At 44.8% G+C, this 22,303-nt stretch overlaps 1 protein-coding gene across 5 annotated transcripts in view; it reads right to left on the bottom strand.

Annotated features, from left to right (window-relative positions):
* MAPKBP1 (mitogen-activated protein kinase binding protein 1) overlaps nt 1-22,303 on the bottom strand; it is a 103,370-nt gene that overhangs the window by 53,242 nt on the left and 27,825 nt on the right. For all 5 annotated transcript variants that reach the window (XR_012633855.1, XM_074909569.1, XM_074909572.1 and 2 more), the window contains exon 3: nt 20,246-20,337. Coding sequence is in view for 4 of the 5 variants with exons in the window: in XM_074909569.1 (XP_074765670.1) it covers nt 20,246-20,337 (92 nt within the window). In the remaining variant the exon portion in view is untranslated. The remainder of the gene's footprint in view (nt 1-20,245; nt 20,338-22,303) is intronic.

Here is a 22,303-nt window from a genome sequence, read left to right as displayed (position 1 = left end):
ACACAGCCAGCAAGTCATTCTCCAGCAGAACCTGCAGCCACTCCCCAAACAAGGTAGCTCAGAGCTCATCAGTACTCTGGGTGAGCTCCGTTTCAGTAAATGAAATTGGTCTAACTAAATAAAGGGAATGGAGACACTGAATGGTCAGATTGTTGACCCGCCTACTCCACACTGTCTTCAAGTCCAGCAAGGCTACCAAGCCCTCAGGAGACTCAAAGTATCTACTCCTTTCCATTCATGCTGGCTTTAATCTTACGGCAGTTAAAATAATAAAAATAATTACCATGGAAAATTAATTGCATACAAGAGCATACACCCATCTATCCATCCTCCACTTCTGTCTGCTCCTTTTATAAGACCGCATTCAGTATTTTGCAGCCAGAGGGATGGAAATGACACAAGGGAAGAGAGCACTGATCTTTTTGTTCCTAGCTTCCAATTGTGGATGTAGAACAAGCGAAGAAAGTACTTCAAACCTGCACTTCTATAATGGTCACATCACCTCTTCCACCTGCCCCACCCCTTTCCCAAACTGAAGATTTCAAAACAAATTCAAGTTCTCAAGACACCTTTGTCTGAAGAGACCTTTTTAAATGCTAGTGCCAACATGCAAACTAAAACTAGCTCCACAAGCACTTCACATAGGACCTACAGAGAGAAAACCTGACCCTGACTCACACTAGCTGTTAGAAGGTCAACACTGATAGCACCCTTGTTTCGGTACAAACCCTACCTCCTCTGCAGTTGCAGGCAGGGCTTGATGACCACAGCACCTTCTTAATCCATAAGTGTATTCTGATTTCCAAGACATTTATAGAAACTATTCACTGCTGTATGGATTACTGCTGTACAAACTACCTACTAGCCAACTGAGATCGAGTGTCCTGTTTGTTCGCATGCTGGTTCCTGCAGAGGCTGTTGGCAATGAGATACATATTTAAAGGTATTATTTCTAGGTCTATGATGCCACTCCACAACCTTTAAGTACACCTTCCTGATGCAAGCAGGTTTTAAAAACAACTTGGCTGTGGAATCTCTCCCAGTTCTCTTTCTTGTGGGACGTTCAGGGAACCTCAAACACAAGGAAAGGACAGAATCAGCTCTCACAGAGATGTTGAAGGTTTTTGCAGACAACCTGAGCTCTCTCCACCAGGGAGCCTGTTTGGGTCAGCCAACAAGAAAGTAGTGAAAGGTTCCATGCAGAGCTTTCCAAACCTCCATGCTCCATGAAGGCACAGCCCTATCTTACACATGCACAAGCATGCACCATATATGCAGATAAAAAGCAAGCGTTGTTTCAAAGGGAGGGAGGACTGGGGGGAGAAGGGAGTGTCACAAGCATTTTCCATTGGCTGCAGCAAAAGGAAAAAACCCAAAATATAAAAAAGAAGCAATTTCCCTAAGCTAAATATAGGAGGAGGAATGGAGAGAAATCGGACGTCAGTATCACATTTACATGAAGTATCTGACTGACTAAGCAGCAGTGGATCATTCCAGGCAGCTCCCCCCACCTTTACTTCTGCCTTTTCTCCTACTGGCTCCAATCCCACTCTTCTCAAAATCCTAGTTCCTGGGCATTTTACTATTCTTAGTGTCTTCTTGTTTCCCCACACATACCTCTAGTCTCAGCCGCCTTCCCCCAGCCGCCTCCTTCCTCACTCTTCTTCAGTATGCTAATAAAAAAGAGATTTCTGTAGAAGTCAATTTTCCTCTTTCCTTCCCCTGCAGGCCACATTCCCCTCCAGGGGGCTTGGGAAAGTTAAAAACCCATGATAACATTCCTTTCCAAGTTATCCATCAACTCAGTGTTGCCCTATCTTGTGGGACACATAACTGGAGGCAGAGTTCATGGGTCAAGTCCTCCTCTCCAAAATGCATGCAGCCTATGCTATAAAGAGGATGCTGTATGGAGGAAAGAAAACTCCATTAAGACATCAAAACAAACGTTGGCTTTCTTTTTTTCCCACAATATATTCCTTTCATGCTGCTGCAAGAATAAATGAAAAGAGCAAACAGTCCCATCCCTTGAAAAAATTGGTGCATTTCTCAATTTCTGGCTCATACTCTGCTCTCTTACCCCCACCCAAAGCTATTCAAATGAGAGCACAATAGCTTCCTACGCACTAAATGCATGAAAAAGAAAAAAGACATTGATAAGAACAAAATCTTTTTTACACTGCACTGGTTGCCAAGGGAAGCTTGATCAGAGTGAAGCAGTGTCTACAAAAGCTGGTGTTAATTTTCTCTGTGGCAACTCTTCCTGCCAAAAGGCTTCTTTAATTCACAGCCAGTACTGGGAGTGGGTTAACAGTGATGAGGGAGGATGTGCATACTGACTGTATAACTGAATAGGTATTTTCATGTAAGCTATATTAATTAAATTCATGCTGAGAAGAAAGATGTATCTGTTGAGAGGTTAAGACTTGGGTGTCGCTGCCTGAGCGGAAAAGCCCTTGGAGCTCCCCGCACCACTCCATGACCAAGAAGACTTGAAGGGTGGGAATCTGATATATGCAGCTAAATTCACACTTCAGAAACCAGCACAGGCTAACGAAAACCTGTAATGCTGAACAAGAAACCCACTGTGAAAAAGAAAGCGCAAGAAGACTGGCCACACCAGGCCAAACTAAAGTCCAATATCTTGCCTCCAGAAGCCCAGACCTAGGGAAGAACAGGGCAGATTTTAAGAGATACTTGTCCAGACTATTCTCCCAGCTTCCAGAAATTTGACATTCAGAGATTTCTTAGGCCAATGGGCACCCACACACAAGAAGAGGGAGAGCAGCACAGTAAATTGAGTCTGTAAGAAGGCAGAGCAGAACTGACAAGAAGGATTTGTAGGGATAATCCCCAAAGGGACAACAGCACCCTCTGCTCCCCCCACCATTTCAGCCTGTTGAATTCATATTGTCCATTGCATTGACTGGTAGCACAGAGGTGTCCAGGATGAGGGAACACAAGATGAAGGAGCAAAATAGCCTCTCTCTCTGTCTCTGCCCAGTGTCATTTGCTTTGCATAACCACAGGACAGTGCTCCAATTACTCTCCTCAGCTGAGGCAGGGTAACACCAGTGACAACTCCCTTCCCATTCAACCTTCAGCAGACTGAGACAGAAGAGCAAACCATGCAAGAGCACAAATACTACATCCCCAAATATGGGAGCCTCAAAATGCCCATCCCCACACACCCAGCAAACCCACCAGTGCCTGTGTGATCTGATGACATGCAGAAAAACAGGGAACTGCTCTTCCCACCACCTGGTGAGGATGCTGTCATCCTCATGATCTTCTGCTGCCAGCATGGTTTGTGCCTGCTGACACGTAGAGGCTCTGCTGTGGATGAGGGGACAGGGCCCAAGAAGCTCCTATGCAGCTCCTGCCCTTCATACAGGGCCAATGCAAACTCCTGCCGTGCATGGCCGACAGCTTCCCCTGGCAGTTCTCAACAGCCCTGTTACACCTGCCAGACTATAACTTTAAACCAACCAGCCATGTATCCCGACCTCAGGCTGCAGATGGCAAAGAACAGATGCACAGATCTGAAGAGACATCCAAAACACTTTAAAAAGACTTTCAAAAACCTGATGCATAAATGGATTAGAAGATCCAATAAGGAGCACAGATTGTGACTGTACACTGACCAGTCCAGGCCTCTCTTCTTGCACACTCACAGGCACCACTGAAGTTTCAGCTTTACCAGGAACACAGAGGAGAAACTCTGCAGGACTGGCTACAGTCATTACTAGCATGTTCAGCTGATCTTACTGCAACGTATCCTCACCCCCCTGGAACTACCACACATGGAAAACTCCATCTTAGCACGGAAACCTCCAACACTAGGCTATTTCAAGGTCTCTTTTTAAAGGGGCAGAGCAGAAGAGGGAGGAGGATTCTTAAAACCAGCAACCCTTCTGACACTGGGCAAACACAAGGCAGAGTGATAATTCAGGAAAACAAACTCAGACTCCACGCTTCGCACGAAATGGATGCGGCAACAAAAGACAGCCCAGGTCCTGTCTCCCTCCGGGAAAGTTGTAGAGAACTCCACAGCAGCCACGCTGGAGCCAGAGACGCAGCGGTAGTGCCCTCAGGAGAGCAATGGTTTTTCGCAGAGTTGCACAATAAGGAGCCACCTTTTCTGGGAGGCAAAGAGCTAAGCCAGACGGAGATTGTGAAAGACTTGGGCAAGAAGAGCGTGTGGGGAAAGCAGAGGGGAGAAACGGGCTCAGAGGAAAACCATGGAATTTAAACCAGCTTACCAACTGGGAGTCATTACAGTTGCAAGGAAGATGAAAATGATTCCAATTAATTGTTATGGCTCACGGCTGCCTAGTCACCAGTGATTCAGCAGGAACTTCACCTTCAAAATATTCTGGTTCCCTTTGACACTTCAAAGCCAAGAAAAGAAAAAAAACCTCATGGATGAGAAACGAGGGATAAAACCCTGCCCTAGCAGAACTGGTGACAGGCCATCTCCCCCGCCTTGTAGAATATCCCATCTCTCCTTCAGCCTGCAGCAAAGGTAGGTAGAACAGCAAAGCCATGCAAAGCAATAGCTGTGCATACACGCAGCGAGTTCCCTGGCAGCTTGCATGTCTGACAAGCTTCAAAGGACAGAAGGCACTGATGACAGCGGCATGTGTGCACACACACACACGTACGTGTGTATGTAGGAATATATGTATGCACACATGCATACATACAGCTCATGGATGACTGTAACACACAAACACACATACCTCCCTCCCTCCATAACCACCCCCTTTCCCGGGGGCAGGGAAGCAATGCCAGCAATACACCTACATGAAACATTAAATCAACTGGGCTGGGAGTAGGAGTTGCAGAGCTGCGTTTTATTTCAGCACTCTTGGCAAACACCCACTGAACGCTGCAAATGAGCAGCAGCCCCAGGGGCTAGAGCAATGGGCAACTGATGATAGGAAGGCTAGAGGAATAAAAGGATCACTGAGACACTTCATGACAAGAAAATGTGCTGATCAGTCAGACAGGAGAGACTGAGAAGCAGTAGAAAATGGAGCCTTGAGCACAATGTGGCTGGTCCCAGGTGTGACCAAGAGGGATGAAACAAACAGCTAGAACATGGCTGAAAACCTAATGAGCTATGTACAAGGCAGGGAATGTAACTTTTTCCAGGATGGTTGCTACAAAATCACAGCACACTGTGTTAATTCTTGAGAAAGGACTTGTCTCCATACACTGAGGTCTCCTCCCAAAGTTACAGCTGTCACAGGCACATCAACAAGTAGAAGAGAACAACTCTCCATCCTGACAGACCAGCCAAGACACCTGCTTTGGGGATCTCTTGCTCCCCAGTAGTGCTCCACCCCTCCACTTGATCTCAAAAGCCAGTCCCTCTTCGATCAGCATCTGGCTGACGGCCCCAGATTTGCCATTCTCACCAAGAGGCCATAAGCTTCATACTGAGTCTGAAAGGCCTCAGGCTTCCTGGGCTTGCTCACTCTGAACTTTTCTTGACCTGTTTGTAACTGTTTTACTTGGTCGAGCTGCTACAGCAATTTCTCTGACCAGGTGTCTATGGCTAATTTGTTTTACTTCTGTTTATCTTTGTGTAATACAACCATAGTTTTATATAAATAACAGTAACAAGCAGTTATTTTATGTAGACTGAAATATTTACAACACAATGATGTAGTAGAGGGAAATGCGGGCACTGTACGATAGCAGAGGCCTTGAGAAGTGGAGATGAGGGATGCAGTGCAGAGAAGTGCAGGCACGAGATGATAAGAAATGAGGCACATGCTTGGCAGCAGAGAAGCCACAGCTGTGAAAAACTCACCCATGGTTCATTAAAGAAAAACAGACCTGGAGCTGAACAAAACAGGTTTTAGGGGTAATAAAGAAACCAAAGAAATAATATACAACACGCATGAGAGACACCATACATAGTGAATTCAGAAGCATCATGGAGTTGAAACCAACTAAGAGAAAGGTGTGCAAGTATGTTAGGAAACATATACAAAAATGACCCAGGTGGACCCTGGAGTGATGAACATCATCCACATCATATTCCTCCCAGTGAAGGGCTACAAAGGCTGAAGATTTACAGTGCTACCCTCCAATAGCTGACTTTACGATCCAGAGGAGCAACACAAGGGTGAGCATTAACACCGGGAAAAACAAACAGAAACAAAGAAATGTGCTACAGTTTCAGTTGTGTTATCACAATTATTGAAAATTTTTCTACGTAGAAGTATTCTAACGCACTGTTATTCTCTTTCTGTAATAATTAGTGGTAGAGTAAAGTGATTCTTGAATTAGAGTGTTAAGAATTCAGGTATACTAACAATAAATTCTTGCTTTTTAAAAAATTTTTACACACATACACAGCCTGTATGCATAAGGTGTGCTTCCTCTCTGCCCATAAACAACACTGAGTGTAACAAAGCCCAAGGGGAGTGCCTCAAAGAAAAGAAAATGCACAGAGTTAGGGGAAGAGGATGCTATGAAAGACAGGTGGAAGGAAGAAAAAAAACAAAAAAAAAAAAAAACAAAAAAAAAAAAACAAAAAAAAAAAAAAAAAAAACAAACAAGAAAAGAGATTTTAAAACCCCAGGCAAATAGCAGTACAGCAGGAAAGGCAAGACAGAGATAAAGAGAAGCAAAGTATACAATAACTTTCCTGCAGAATAATCAAATCAGCCATCAAGCGCTGAGGAAATTCAGCTCTCCAGCCCAACAGTATAACGAGAGAAGATAGAAGCTCTCTCTGAAGGCACCCTTCTGGGAGCAAGCAGCTCCCTGCAGAGATTCACAGACCCAGCTGGGCTTACACGGAAACATCTGGCTCACTTCAGGTCTGTACCGACTTCGCTGCAAGAGCAGTTCCCACCACACCACTCAAAAGCTGAATATGTGTCTTCCTTTAAAATCAAGTCTCAAAGGAAAAACATATCCCACTGGCAAGCAATTGGGCAACACTTCTGTTTCCAGCATCAAGTACAGCCAGAGTATACCCTCACCGTGCCTGAGCAGCTCAGGAGCATGGAGAAAGATCTATAAATCAAGCTTATCATCTGGGGCAGACAAACACGACAGCTCACTGCAGATGCCTCAGGGCTTTAATTGTTTCACCATGAGGAAGCAGTGTAGTCAATATTAAAGTGGCATCAATCAAAGGAGAAAAAAAAAAAAAGAAAGTAATACAGTTTACCTCTCTCCCCATTCTCCTCTAATTAACCGTCAGAAAGAAGCAGACTGAGGCAGGTCTGCCTCGAGCCCTCTCCCCATCACCATCTCCTTGTGGAGGACAGCCACACTGGGGGTAAGGCACTGGGGAGGCCCCTCCAGTGCCCACTGACCCATCATTGATCTCTCCTGCATTCCAGAGCAGACAGCAAAAGCCCCCACTGCGGCAAAGAAACTGGAGCAGCTTTTCCCCTTGAATGCTTCAGTAAGCATCATCCTTGCTGTATCTCTGTAAGAGTGTCAGAGACAAAAAAAAAAAAAACAAACTCGCTTCTTCGAAAGCATGGAGCTAAAGAATCACCTGCTCAAATGGTCAGTTGTTTTCAGGTCCTCTAGGTGGGCACAAAGCTCACAGCTGCCTCGGGCAGCAGGCTGCTAGGGCAAGCAAAGAGGCAGTAAAAGCCTCCTGCCAGCCCTGCCTGTTCTGAGCCCCACGAGGTCAGGCTGGCGGATGCTGAAAGAGGGGGCAGGGGGGAGCCTGCTTCTCCCCACAGCTGCTGTGGGTGTCACAACCCACAGGAAGCCTGCTGCGGCTCCCGGGCCCAAATGCCCAGAGTTCTTGCTGGCTCCCTGCCCCAGCCCCACTGCTTCTCAGCACAGGAGCAGCTCAGATGTTACCAGATTGGCAAAATTCAATTCTGCCTAAGTTATCATTTTAGAAGCCTTGTGACAGCTCTGGCTTTAATGGAGGGTGAACATCTACCTCTGCTTTGCCTGTATCGCAGAATTTTAAATGCACTAAAATTTTTCTTCAGAGTAGCTAATGAGCATCAGTTGTCAGGAGATCTGAAAAGACAGCTCTCCTGGAAGGAGAGGCAATCATGACAAAACTCAGTTTTGCTTTCTCATATAGCTACACCTCTTGACACAGAGAAACACGGCCAAGTTAGAGCCCAGGACTAAGACACATCAGGTCAGCACTGCGGATGCATAGCAACCGACACCGAAGGCCAGGAAGTGGCTGGTATCAGCTCTGCTGGTCCTTCACTGCCAGCCCAAACAACTAGCTTCAGGTGCACAACAGGCCAACGTGTTGCAGGGCACGACTTCCAGCCCAGGGCACGGCTTCCAGCCCAGTGCACGGCTTCCAGCACTAGCCCAGTGGGGAAGGTCAAGTCCTACATCTCTGGTTCCTGAGCAATAGTTGGGGCACTTCTGGGCATGCTTACAATAAACAAAATACACCCCTTCTTGGCCCTTCTTAGCTAGCCTCACATGATGCTCTTTAACTTGTTGCCTTTCTGACACCGAGTGAAACCCGAGACCATCTACAGTGCCAGATCTTCCAGGAAGAGGAAAAGGACTGACTCTCTGTTCTTCACACCTGGTGATGGGATATGTCCTTTGGACTGTATGTACTTCTTTTAAGTTAAACTCTGTGATTTGTGTCAAGGTTGCCAGGAGACACAGCGTCTGTTTTGAGATTCTTAGAAAGGGTGGAGCTCAGCTGAGGCGGCTGGTATCTCATTTTCATCCCAGACTTTGCTATTCAGTCCCCATTCCCCCCCCTCGCTCTTATGCAAGCTCAGGACTTGGCTCACAAGCAAGTCGTGTTGCCGCACCAAGGCACTGGTTGCTAGGAGGTATAACTGCTGGAAAGATACACAGCAGGTAGAGAAGAGAGCAGGTTGCTACCTGCAGGTACGCAGGCTTTCGGGCACTCCTGCTCTACGCTATCCCCCTCTCATCTCAGGCAGTGGGCAAACCCCAGGGGGTTGCAGAGCCTCAAGCTGAGAAAAGGCCTACATGTTCCAAAACAGCCAAGGCAGCGTGAGCTTTGCAACCACTCCTCTTCCCTATTTCACTAGCATGCAATAGCTTTCCAAACCTGTCAAAGCTTCCCACTTCCAGAGCTCTACCAGAGTGTTTAGCTCTGTTATTAAATAAAACAGACACGCTTATTCTCTCCCTTCAGTTTCTTTGCACATAAACTCCAAGTGACCCTCACCACAGGGCTGCCTTTTTTTTTTTTTGCCTTTTGTATTTTTTTGTTAAATAGTGACCTCCCTTTATTTCACATGCTGTTAATGAGATCAGAGCACAAAGTAACAAACTAACCATCTGCATGGGATCATTTCTAGCTCACCTCCTAATTTAAAAAATCGAATTGGTACAATTGGCACAGTAAAAGTTTGAGGACAATCAGCATTTCTCTTAATAAACGGGTTAAAGTCAGATACTACCAATATAATAATTAAAACAGCAACTGTTGTATCTGTTCTGACAGGCTTGACAACACACTCAAGTTGAAGGAACTGGAATATTTGCCCTGGAACTAGGATGGAAGCAGTAACAAGCATGTACTATATAGTTCTCCTTCATATGGTCTGTCAGGCAACCCAAACAGCAGCAAACTTGCAGGACTCCTCTAAAAAGCCCCACCTTTCCCTGCTCACAGCCTCAGGAATCCAGCACAGGGAAGCTTCAAGGACAGTGAAGTGCTTTTTCTTTGTCACGAGAATTTTCACTGCAGCCTTGCAAAGATAAAAGCATTCCCATTTCCCTGCTCTCACCTTCTTCACCACTAACATTTTTGGCAACAGCAAGAATCCACACGCTAACATAAACTTTCTTGAGGACTCAGCAAATACTTCTGGCCCCCCAACACACACTGCACGGAGGCAGTGCCTGGACCTGCCACACCAGTTGTGTGAGGCAGTGCAGGACTGAAGCTACCTAACTAGACTTGCCCTACCCTCACTACTAAATTTTTTTTATGGTTCACTCACACTGCCACAGCATCACACATAGAAAGTAACCTCCTCTCCAGGATTTCCATCACTAGAGGTGAGAGCACATTTACACTGCCTGCACACACACTGCAGGCAAGGAGCCTTCCTTGGCCCAGAATAAGGGTCCTGCAACTCATTCTCACACTAAAAACCATCCTCAACTTCATTCTCAGTTAAGTACAAAAGCTGCTTATAGTTAACACAACCGTGTGACATGCTGCGGTACTGAAGGGTCAGAGGTCAAATGTATATAGTATGGAAGAGGAGAGGGGTGGAACAAGAAAAGCTTTTTGTTTTTTCTTTGAAGTAACCAAAGAAATAGCATGTAAAAATGCTCTGATGTTCAAAAAAAACCCACAAAGTGCACCACTGAGGAGATACCTTTGCAACCTCCATCCAATTTCCTTCTAAAAAGCCATTCTGAGAACATTTCTAGCCACCACTACCCCACATTCTGCTCTCCTCTCTGTCAAGAACTGGGCTTGCTCAGTGCTGGAATGAGGTACAAAGGAGGACACAGCAGCAGTGGAGTTAGAAGTATCTGGTGTTCTTTGCCTTAATCACATGCCTAATTTTCTGTGCATGTACCTACCACATCATCATCTGAGCTCATGTCCCACACGTGAAACCAGCTGTGGGACATTCAGCAGAAGCAGCACACTGCAGAGGCTCTTCAGAAGCACAGCCTGTCTTTGTGGACTCTACCACCTTGAGGGTTGGCTAGTGTGTGATGTTGGGAGAAGAATGTCCAAACTAGCAAGGGTAAGGATTGCTGTACAAAAGAGCACTTTTTAAGTAGTCTTTTTTTTTTTTTTTTTTTTTTTAAGTCATCAGTTTAATACCCAGCTCCTATTATATACAGCTCTATGGGGGAGAAAATAGAAAACTGTTACTCTTATTTTTAGAAAAAGGTGCAAGCTGGGAGATGCAAAGTGATTTTTCTCTATCACCCAGTCCCATGGCAGACCAAAAATAGAGAAAAAAGTCTCAGTTCTCCATGCCCTATAACACATTGCCTCTTCCCCATTGCTGGCTTTTTTCAGGAAAGTCTTCCTGTCCTTCGGACAGACTCTCGCTATCATCCCAAATACAGAACATCACATTTCTGGTGACACCCCACCTGGAGTACTGCATCCAGCTCTGGAGTCCTCAGCACTGGAAAGACTTGGACTTGTTGAAGCGTGTCCAGAGGAGGCCACAAAAAGGATCAGAGGGATGGAACATTTCTCCTCTGGGACAGGCTGAGAGAGTTGGGGGTGTTCAGCCTGGAGAAGAGAAGGCTCCAGGGAGAACTTACAGCAGCCTCCCAGTACTTAAACGGGTCTATAGGAAAGATGGGGACAAACATTTTAGCAGGGCCTGTTGTAATAAGACAAGGGATAATGGTTTTAAACTAAAAGAGGATAGATTTAGGCTAGATAAAAGGAAAAAAATTTTTATAATGAGGGTGGTAAAACACTGGAACAGGCTACCCAGAGAGGTGGTAGATGCTCCATCCCTGGAAACATTCAAGGTCAGGCTGCACAGGGCTCTGAGCAACCTCGTCTAGTCAAAGATGTCCCTGCTGAGTGCAGGGCGGGTGGAATAGATGACCTTTAAAGGTCCCTTCCAACTCAAACTGTTACACAGTTCTCTTGCCCCCAACCCTGTAATTTTGATGGTGGGGAGAGGAAGGAGGAATAGAGTTACCAGCTCATCTCTGAACTGAAGCCAGTTTTCTGCTCAATAAAAAGCAGGACTGCCCACATCCCACTGAGGTGTTCTCAGGCAGTTTCTTCTGAGAAAAGGCACCTGCTCCTTCTCATACACTTCCTCTCTCCACAGAATTCCTGGTGAACAAATCTGTGAAATGTTTCCCAGAATGTTTCATTGCAATTGTACCATTCCCTTGAAAAATTCTCAATTCAATCTCATTGTCACAAACCATCTGGCAATCTAAACAGGCCAAGGCTTCCTGTTGTGGCTTTCAGGGGTTTGTTTGAGGTGGTTTTGGTTGGTTGGTTGTTTGCATTGTGGGGTTTTTTTATTAAACAGCAGCAAACTCTGCTACCAAGGATCACCAGACTTGAACTTGGATTCATCCCTGAGCCTAGAGAGAAGGTACTGCCTGTCAACAGGGCGGGCCCTCCCACTGGAGGGGCTCCGAGAGTCAGTACAAGTTGCTGCTCCTCACTTGGGGGGTTTCTACAGCGACACCAGCATGCAGCAGCACACCTCTAGGCTGAGCAAAGCTGTAGAGTCCAGCCCTTTACAAGTACCTGACAGAAAGGAGGAAGCACAGAAGCACGGATGAGCACAGGCTCACCCCAGACAGGATGAGGTGTACAGAGGAAGCATTTGGGGAGAATGGGCTCATATCATGTGGTTTCTGTGGAAAGACACGATAAACAGGCACATTGGTACCTGGAGGCTTGAGGGAGGATGCCGTATCAGATATATTGTTGCTGTCAGATCCTCAAATAGTAACTGTGAGGACAAAGCGTCACATTTCATCTCTATTTGTCCCGAGGCTGTAGCAGCTGGCTACAGAACAGTGACACACCCCCTTGTAACTTGAAGGCCGGATTAGTGTATGGCACTCTGAAGAAGTAACCAGAAGCTCCACGTACAGCAAAACAGCAGCTTGTCTCAAAGGGAGCTGACAAAGCCAAACATCAGCACTGCCCCGACTAGTTTTTCAATACCAACTGTGACACAAGGTACAAAGTCACACAGGGGCTGAAGTCAAGCATCCCACAAGATTTCCACTGTCCACCACAAGATCTTCAGCCTACTCCAGTGCTGGTGAAGATGGTATTAACCACCTCCCCAGCCAGCAGTTGAGCTCTCAGCTTGTGCTCCCAACACCACCTCTCCAGCAGTCTGACAGCACCCAATCCTGCAGTCTTCAGCACATGCAGCACACACAGAAGCACTCTGGGCAGAGACTTGACACAGTCTCCCTCTGGTTTAGTACGAAGCTTTTCTGCCCAGCTATTTTGAGGTTTTATCCTATTTTTCTCTCTTTTTTGCTGGGTGGCAGGTTTGCTGCAGGTCTTTAGCTTTGCTCATTATTTAAGATTCTATCAAATGTTACATCCTCAGTTGTTTGTCACAGGTAAATACTTTAAATTAAATAGACATGACAACAAGAGCCGCCCCCCCACACACACCATGCCCTGGGGCCTGGCTGACGGCAACTGCCTAGAAGTCAGTTTGAGAGGCTTGACTCCATTCTGCTAAGGACTTAAATGAGAGGAGTTTGCCCACCGCTCTAGGTGATCACTAGTACTGCTTTGTTTGCTTCATCTCCTCTCCTGCCAAACCAAGTGAGATCACAGCTGTAATGGATCAATACACAACCAGTCAACAACTGTACTTTTTAGGTGCAGTTTTATTAGAAAGACATGGATTCAATGTGGAAGAGTCTCCAGCACTCACAAAAAGGGAGACCAAGCAAAAACCAATGTAGAAATTCTTGTCTAGCATGTGGAAACAGCTCAGATGAGTAAGACCGCACCTACTCCATCAGGCAGGGTCTCCTCTGTCTAAAGTGCAATGATGGGGATTCAGGACTGGACTCAGCTGATACCTAGATGGGAAGAGGACAAGTGTTCCAGGACTGCATGATTGTTACCTGTGAATCTCACAGGCCAACAGCAAAGGAGCAGGGGAGAGGCCATAGCCCCCTTAAATCCGTCTCTGCAAATTAAAACATCGAAGTTATGATTCTTTGGCCTGAGAATAAAGCACTGTTGCAAAGGGGATCTCCATTCTCTTGTCCCAAGTGCAAAGAGTTTACTCACTTGCCAGAAACTAAGACTGCATTAGCCTTCCTCAGACCACCCTCCATGTCTAATCTACATTAATAAAAACAAGGAGTAAAAGCAGTATTTTACACTTCAGGCCTTCATGTCTCAGTGGAGATACTCGCTGGAGAGAAAAGAGCGTATTTAAAACAGGGCGATTTAAGAGTTAAACAAAGTATCCTTGCTTCTGTCTGAGAAATATACTGTTGCTGGGGAAGGAAAGAGAGGGAAGGATTTGGCTACTTTTCATCATCTTTTTGGACACTTTCAGGACACTGAAACCTGGTGGTGTTCCCTCTTGGCACAGAAAAAAGTGCTTGGTTTGGTTGTTAACAGCCCAGCTCAAACCCAGTTGCAGTCACAGCTCTTCAGTTCAAACTGTGTTTAATAATCTCTGTGAAGGGGATTTTCTTATCTTTGTCTCCGGGTCCACCACCACAATTGTGCCAGCTGGAAAAATCTCTCTAGATGGCATGTACAAGCACAGTGGCCTCACAGAAGAAATGCATTAACAACAGTCCAGATTCCTGGGAGATAAGAAGGGGAATGAGATCTAACCCTTGAAAGGCAACTGTTGCATTTTAAAGAGGGCAAAGCAAGCTGCCTCTGGTGTGGCCAAAGATGTGGAAATTTGCTTTGAATCACAGATGAGAACGTCTCTTCATTTTAGGGTAGGTTGCTACAGTCTTTACAACACTGCAGGATTCTCCTTTAGAAAACAAAGTACAAAGAAGGCCCAGAAATTCTTCTTCAAAGGTTTGGGTAAAGTAAACTTGAAGGAGCCAGCAGCATCAGAATTGGATTTATCTACTGGCAGCCAGCAGTTTGAGTATTTCAATGTACCCATTCAAGCTGCATTTGGGATATAGCCCAATAGCATTAGTGTTTATGCTCGGGAAAAATTAGTGAAGAACTGTACCTGCATAGAGCAGTAGAGCTTTGCACAAACTGCACATATACCAAAAGGTACACTGGGTCTATCAAGAAGTTGGTTCCTTCTGTGTACCTACAGTTTTCTAAAGGCAACTACCATTGCGGCGTCCAAGCAAAATTATCTAGTTCAGAAAAATATGCTCTGAAATAAGGCCAGAATACTTGTCATCTTACAAATTAGGATTTCACTGTCCATGTAGACACCAATTCTAACCTGGGCACAGTGATCATAAGTCTTAAAAAGATCCCAGTTCAGAACAGCATTTTGCCTCATTCACCAGCAGTCATCTACTAGATCTGTCTCTCACATTTCACTCCTGTACCCCACTAACCAAAACCTTCCACTTTAAAGAGGAAAGAAAGAGCAAGACAACATCATGCCTGGTAAAGTTACGCAACGTTTATCCTAAATGTTATTCTTCCATTGTGGGTTATATGCACCTTAAGGTAAAGGGAGATTGTTCTAAACTGATAATTTATTATGTTGTGCAGTAATCTATCTATATAATGATGGAAAATTATGATTAAAACTTTCCAAGAGACTCCACATGTGGATGGGCTGGAAACCACTTAGCCTAACAGCCTATCTACCGGAACTGGAAAGAGGTATTTGGGAACAAGCCAACAGCCACTTCTGGAAAAGAAAAATCCTCACTCTTTCAGCTTCCAGCGGGATTTACCACTCAATTATGTCAGACAGCTCCACACGTGCTGAGCAGACTCCTGGCTGGATTAAAACCAATTTCACTCATTTCCTGCTGTGCTCATCCCCTTCCTCCTGTTGCTGTGACACAGACCATGGTCACTGCCCTGACAGTGCCAGACCTGACACTTACCTCCCTGGATCAGTAGGCAGGGAGTCAGGAGGGGTATGACTCAAAAGGGCTGACAGTTAAGAGGCTTCAACTCAGTACTGCAAATCAGCCAAGGATGAGGAGTGGTACAATGGGAGACACCGTGAAAGGAGAAGAGGAGACCGTTGCTCAATTCTGCTGCAGCGCAGGTCGGCACACGAGAGGCTGCTGCACTGTCATCCAATGTGCACGGCACAGTAGCAGTAAAATAAAATCTGAGCCAGACAGCTGTGCAGTTTTCTGGATTTGAACACATCATACCACTATTCATTTCTGAATATTAGTTGACCTATCTCAAAAAAACCTCAAGATGATAAAGCTGAAGCAAGAACAAGCCTAGCTCTTCAGTAAGATCTTGCAGCAAAAAGCAGCAGGAGAAAAGACTTAATATATTTATCTTAACTGTAATCATATAGCTCCTCCTTTTGTTGTCCCTCCCTTCCTATGTACAAACAAGGATGATTCATTCTGAAATGGTACAGAATAGGGGGGCATCCAAATCATTTATTCAGCAAACATACTGCACACACACAGAGCTAGCCAGGGGGCTGTGTCTTTACTAGCTACGGTAATTTCTGAAAGAAACCCTAAGAAATTCATTACACTAGGTCTCAAAGAGGATTCACTATATTAAATCCATGCCTGCCATTAGCAGAAGTTGCTGTATGTAAAGAGCTATGCTCGAGAGCTGAAGGGAGGGAATAATATGCAGGTCAAGACTGATCAACTCATCACACACGCTATGTATCAAATACCAATTTCCCCAGCAAGGAACGCTAATGTGAAAAATCCCTGACTTCTGTCAGGCTGTCTGGGAATTGATGAGCAGAGCTAGAAAGAGGCTTAAGCTATCCAGAACATACCAGAAGGGTGTTTAAAAGACACTGCACACCGAACAGCATGAAGCACTACTTTCCTGCTCCTACAGAAGAAAAAGCACAGGCTGTTCCCTCAAGCAGGCTAGTGCCTCACATGAAGACCAGGTTCACAACCAGCTATCATGACCAACTGAGAGCCAAGGAAAGAAGAATAAAGAGAAGCAAAATAAATCAGCCAGTCACACCAACCTACAAGGCTTAAAAACAACAGCAAACACAACCCCAAAGCCAAAAAACAGATAAGCTGACTCAAGCTATCTGAGCAGCTGGTCTAGCATTTACATGGATAGACATTTCCTCCTCCCCCCCCCCCTCCCCCCCCTTTTTTTTTCCCCCCTTTTTTAAGCTAGTCATCCCCAGAGGATTTTCTTAGCTTTGTTTCCCTTCTTGTTTCTAGGAAACAAAACCTCAACTAGCTACTAAAAAAAAAATCACCAATAAAACAAAATGAGAGAAGGGCAAGGAAAAAGCAAAGGGGAAAAAAAAATCTGAAAGAAAAAGAGGACAGAGCATCGGTCCTGCCACAAGAAGTAAAAAGTTCAGTACATTTCCATCCCACTCACTCCTCCCACAAAATTGACTTTGTTACTCACTGCATATAACCCTAACAGATCAAATTAAGCAACTTCCAGTTTATTTCACTGCCAAGGTAAGAAAAGGCAAGTGCAGGCAGCCAATCTAAGACTTTCAGAGAGGATGTAATTTGCTCTCCTATGTTGTCTTATCTCCCAAGACAACAGCCTTATATGAAAGTGGTGCCTAGAACATCTGCAGCACTTGGTGTCTTTAGCCTTTATGGCAGACATGAAGAAAAAGCCTCCTGTAACACAAGCATCCCCACCAAAACAGCATCAGGGTCAGCAAAGCTGCTGTCACACACTGCCAGAGAGAAAGTCTCATTAGGGTCATAGAAAAGAAAGGATAAAAGGCTCAAAAGCCAGTGAGAAGAAAAAAAAATAATAATCTAACAGTCAGTTCTTTGGCACCACTGTGGAGTTCGAATGAGCTTGGGGTGCATTGTGAACTGCTTCTTTCAGGAGATTCAGACACTTCTCTGGAGATTCAGAAACTCCAGGAAAGAGAAAATTCAGAAAAACAATTGTATTGTGGGGTTTTTTTTTAAATTATTTGAGGCAAACCAGAGAACAGAGTTAAGATTCTGCTCAAAGAACACCAGAGATTCTCATGCAGGAGTCCTCATTCACATAGTTGATCGTATGCCTGGTATGGATGAAGTCAGGATGCCTGGGGCAACTGTTTTGATCTCAACCAAATGAATCTAGGTATGTTGAAAGTGTTCTTAGGAAAATACAGAGTTGTTACATAAATTCAGCTTTTAGGAGTAGGACAGACTGGAGGAGCAAAGCATCTGCATGTCAGGATTGCAAAACCTCAGTACATGAACAGAGGGCTGAGGAAATCACTGGAATACCTGGAGCACAGTTGAAGATGACTAAGTTGTATGGACAGGTCATGAACCAACTGTGCATGAGCCATACCCATTCTGCTACATCAGCCTCATGTAAGAAGCTTCTGTGTCAAGTAAATTCAAAGAAACAGAAACAAAAATAAACAAAATAAAGCCAATGTACCAGAAATGCCAGGATTCTTGCAAATCAAGATAAATTCACTGGGGAAAAAAAAACAACAAAAAAACCAACAACAAACTGAAGTTGCATCAACTTAGGAAGGTCTACACCAGTACCCCTCTCATGTTTTGATTCCTAAACTAATGCTAGTTAGTCCTGACTGCAGAAAATCACAACAGCATCACAACACAGGCCAGCCGGGGCACAAAAGCAGCAGGTCATACAGGCCATTAAACTATTACAACAGACACCTGAGATACTCCATAGGTTTCCTGCCCAGGCCATGAGATGCTACCACGAGCAAGTAAGAACAGGAATTCCCCTGTAAAGCCCTAAGGAACCACATAACCTTTTAATTACCTGAAAGAATCCCCAGGTGTCCTCAAGCTTGATTAAATCGATGTTAGGCATGCACAAGCTCATCAGAGGACATTGCTATTAACAAAACAAATCTATCTATAGCTATGCAAGTGTCCAAAACATCTGTTTACTGCACTTGCTTTCTTCTCTCTCTCCCTGCTCTCTTTAAGTGTGAACATACTCAGTGTCATTTGGGGGAAGAGGCAACACACACTGGAATATATTTACCTGGCTCCAAAGAGCTCAAGTATAAAGGATGCTGTCAAGGACAGATGTGGATCTTGAGTTGTCTGCAGTTTAACAGACTGCCCACTGACAGAAAAAGAGGCAGTCAAGCGAAATTAAAACACATGAAATTCCATTTGAACACAAAAGAAAAACTAAAAAATCCAAACACCGCACTTCTTTTTTTGTTACCATGAGAGTAGTCAAACACTGGAACATACTGCCCAGAAAGGTTGTAGAGTCTCCACCTTTGGACATATTCAGAAGTTGCCTGGCCATGGCCCTGGGCAACCTGCTCGAGCATGGGGGTTGGTCCAGATGATCTCAAGAGGTTCCTCCTAGTGATAACAATTCTGTGATTCTGTGAACTACGATACCACCAGGATGGGCAAAAATTTCTAGTCAGTTTTACTGACTCCATCTCTCTTTTTGGCCACAGAATCCTTAAGTGCTGCTACCCTGTTTCTTGTATGCCTGAAAACATCATCTATAATTGTTGTGGAAGTTCCTTTCTGCTAATTCCAGCTTTCACGTCTTAAGACTATGTCTATGAAACGCCACTTGGGGATACTGCCCTTCTCCTTTAGCTTGCTGACCAGCAGAATAAACAAGCTCAGAGGAAGAGCCAAGCTCATATGGACTTCTGCAACCCAGCCAGCTGGAGTATCCCCACGTATTCCCAAACAATAGGCACTGAAGGCTTTTCCTGAAGAGTCACTCTTCTGTCTTCCCAATCTATTGGCACTACAGTATAATATATTTTCATCTAAGTCATAGATATACCCCATTTCAACAGCTACACTCCCACTGGCAAGGTAAAATGTTTTTCCTCCCCAGCTTTTTCAAAATGCCGTCCATTATGAAACCTTTACCTTCATTTCTCACAGTCCCTTTACAATTTTTCAGGGGTTACGTTCTTTCAGACAAGTCCCATCCCACAGACCAGCAACTCTGACGTGCTCTGCTCCTCCACAGACATGTACCCTTTGGGTGAGCTCTACCTTCAGCAAGATCAGGATCTGGCCCCAGATGGCTATGATTTTGCTAAACCTGCAACTCACAAAGCCACCTCTCCAGCCCTCAGCTGTTTCCCTCTAAGTAGCTCTTTTGCTGTTCAACAGTCTCCTTTAGAGTATCTCTGTTTGGACTTAGACTGCAGTTGATCAATGTGTTGCACTCCAGAGGACCCACACACAAGGGGCTGTCAGGCTGAAATCTTTCTCCACATTTGGATGACGAACATCAGAAGTCATAAATTACAGGGCACATACAAGATGGCTTTTGTAAAGTCATTGAAAGCATCACCTGCTCTATTAGGTACTCATGGACCGGAAAATCACATTGAGTTACGTATAAGGTCACCACACTAAAGAGCATAGTTAGAGACCACAAGGTATTTAACTCCCAGCTTAGAGCAAGAGGAAGGAGAGGGGTTCCATTAAAAGGGCTCCCGTTAAAACTTAACAGGTAAAATGCAATCCCTCTCCCTTGCCAGTTACACTAACAGTGCTGAGTCTCATCATTCTCTGATGTTTAAAGACTAAAGAACAGTAAATACCATCCCTATAGAAGACGATAGGGGAAACGCCCTGAATATTTATGTTGATGTATCAGTTCCTTGGTTTTTTTTAACTTTGAAGAACGTGGTTAGTAACTCACCCTGCTGGATAAGCAACGAGGCCAGTTCTGGGGTCGCAGGCTAATCCTCTGCCTCCCGACACAGTTATCCCCAACACCTTCTCCAAAGTCACCTAGTGCATACGAAAAAGAAAACAAGAAGTATCATGAAACACAAGAGAAGTTCAAAAGGACCCATGCACAGATGCTGATGGTCTGGTTCACACTGGCACTGAGAAGAATCACAGCTCCTGGGAATTCACTGGCAAGCACCCAGGTACAGAAGCAACTCAACGCAGTTTTTAACATAGGCACAGTAAAAACTGCTGGGGTACAGAGAAGGGAGTTACAATCTGCTGATTACTCTGTCTATGTCAGAGCATTGCAAAGCATTGTGAAGACAGAGGATTGCGAGCAGCAGATAGTACTGGTGAGCAGCTGGAATACACATTTACTGCCCCCTGATTCCCACCCTCCCAGCAAGAGTAGCAATCCACTTTCTCCAAAGCTCTTTCCCCAAAAATCATTTCCAGGTTGACCCGTTCTCTTTATCTCCTCCATTCAGCCTGGTCCCAGACCCATATTCCTAGGAACTGAATAGTCCATTTTTCCCCACAGTGCCTGAATTGGAAACTACACCCAGTGGACCAGGGCATCCCCCCCCCCCCCCCCCCCCCCAGGAATCTCAAGAGACAGAATAGCTTACATGACTGGGTTCACAAACCCACATACCCATGCAGGAGACAGTAATCCAAATGCTCACTTTCCCCCCCTGAGTAAACCCCTGAGTAAAGATCTCAACTATTTTTAGGAAAGAAAAGAAATGCGACTGGGAAGAGCTACTTGGAAGATACAAAGATTCATAGCCAGGCTTCTGTGGCAAGAAGCTGGGAAAAGCAAAAGCAAAATGGGAGGGGACAGGGACAGACGGACATGACACAATATTTTGGGGAGCACTCCCTGGCAGAGAAAGCATCAGAATTTAGCAACTACCCCAAAGCAAAAGGTTGCAGTGGGATTACATGGCAGAAAATCTGGTCTGTGGCATGAAAGGATTCAATCTCTGAGCACAAACCAGTTCTCAGCCCTGGGGTTGTTTTGACCGACACAAAATTATTCTCTTTCCTTTACATTTGCACAGCTTGATTTTATTTATTATATATTTGATGCATACATTCCTCCTCAGCACTGCTGTCCCTGCCAAACTCAAGGATTTTACTGGGTCACAGTCTTCTGTTTTTAATTATCATCATCTAAGTTATATTTGGTTAAGGCCTAAAGGGCATGGACTCGGCATAAGAAGTTACTAATGTAATAATTATTACTATCTTTAATAGCTGCCCTGAAGATGAACATCTTGTATTTACACCAACATGGTGCACAAAAGGCAGGTTCACCATGCCACCCTGACCACCCAGCTTACCAGACCTAAGGAATTCAGCTGTAGGGTGAAGAAACAAGGTCTCACTGAGCTCATGGCTCAGGTTGCTAGAGAAGGTGACAGAAGTAACCCCACACAGAGAACTACCTTGTTTCAACACATTAAAGAAGGGCTGACGTGCCACCACTTAAAGTGAGCCATCCATGCTTCAGCTAGTTCAAATTTGGCCTGCCTTCAAAGCAGTGACATGGAAAGTGGAAGATTTCATATCCCAGTCTCTGGAACAATTTGTCTTTTTTTTTCCTTTTAGTAATAATAAACCCCAGATACTCTGAGACAGTATGAGAGAACACCAAATTGCCCCTTTCCTTGTAAAATGAGTATCTCTGGAAATGTGGCTTTTGCAAAACTCCACTGGATTTTTGTTAAATATAAGAAAGTACAATTAAAAATGCATTTACAAATCCACCAGTAAAGAAAGGAAATAGTTTTGTTCCAACTTAATGTTGGAACAAAAATGGGGTGGGGGGGGTGGAGTGCTAGGAGGCTAGGAGGATAGCTACTCTTCCAGGCTTGTTAATACTTCAAAACACATTTATTTTTAAAGCAGCCTCACAAATGCACAGAAAGAAGAACTCAATGCTTCTACTGCTGAGATTCCAGCTCGTATCAGCAGTTCCCAACCCATCAAACTAAGAGAGATTTAAATTCCTATAGAA

This window comes from Athene noctua, chromosome 6, assembly GCF_965140245.1.
Source record: "Athene noctua chromosome 6, bAthNoc1.hap1.1, whole genome shotgun sequence".
Taxonomy (NCBI): Eukaryota; Metazoa; Chordata; class Aves; order Strigiformes; family Strigidae; genus Athene; species Athene noctua.
Note: the sequence above shows the minus strand (reverse complement) of the source record. Positions and strands in the feature narration are given on the sequence as shown.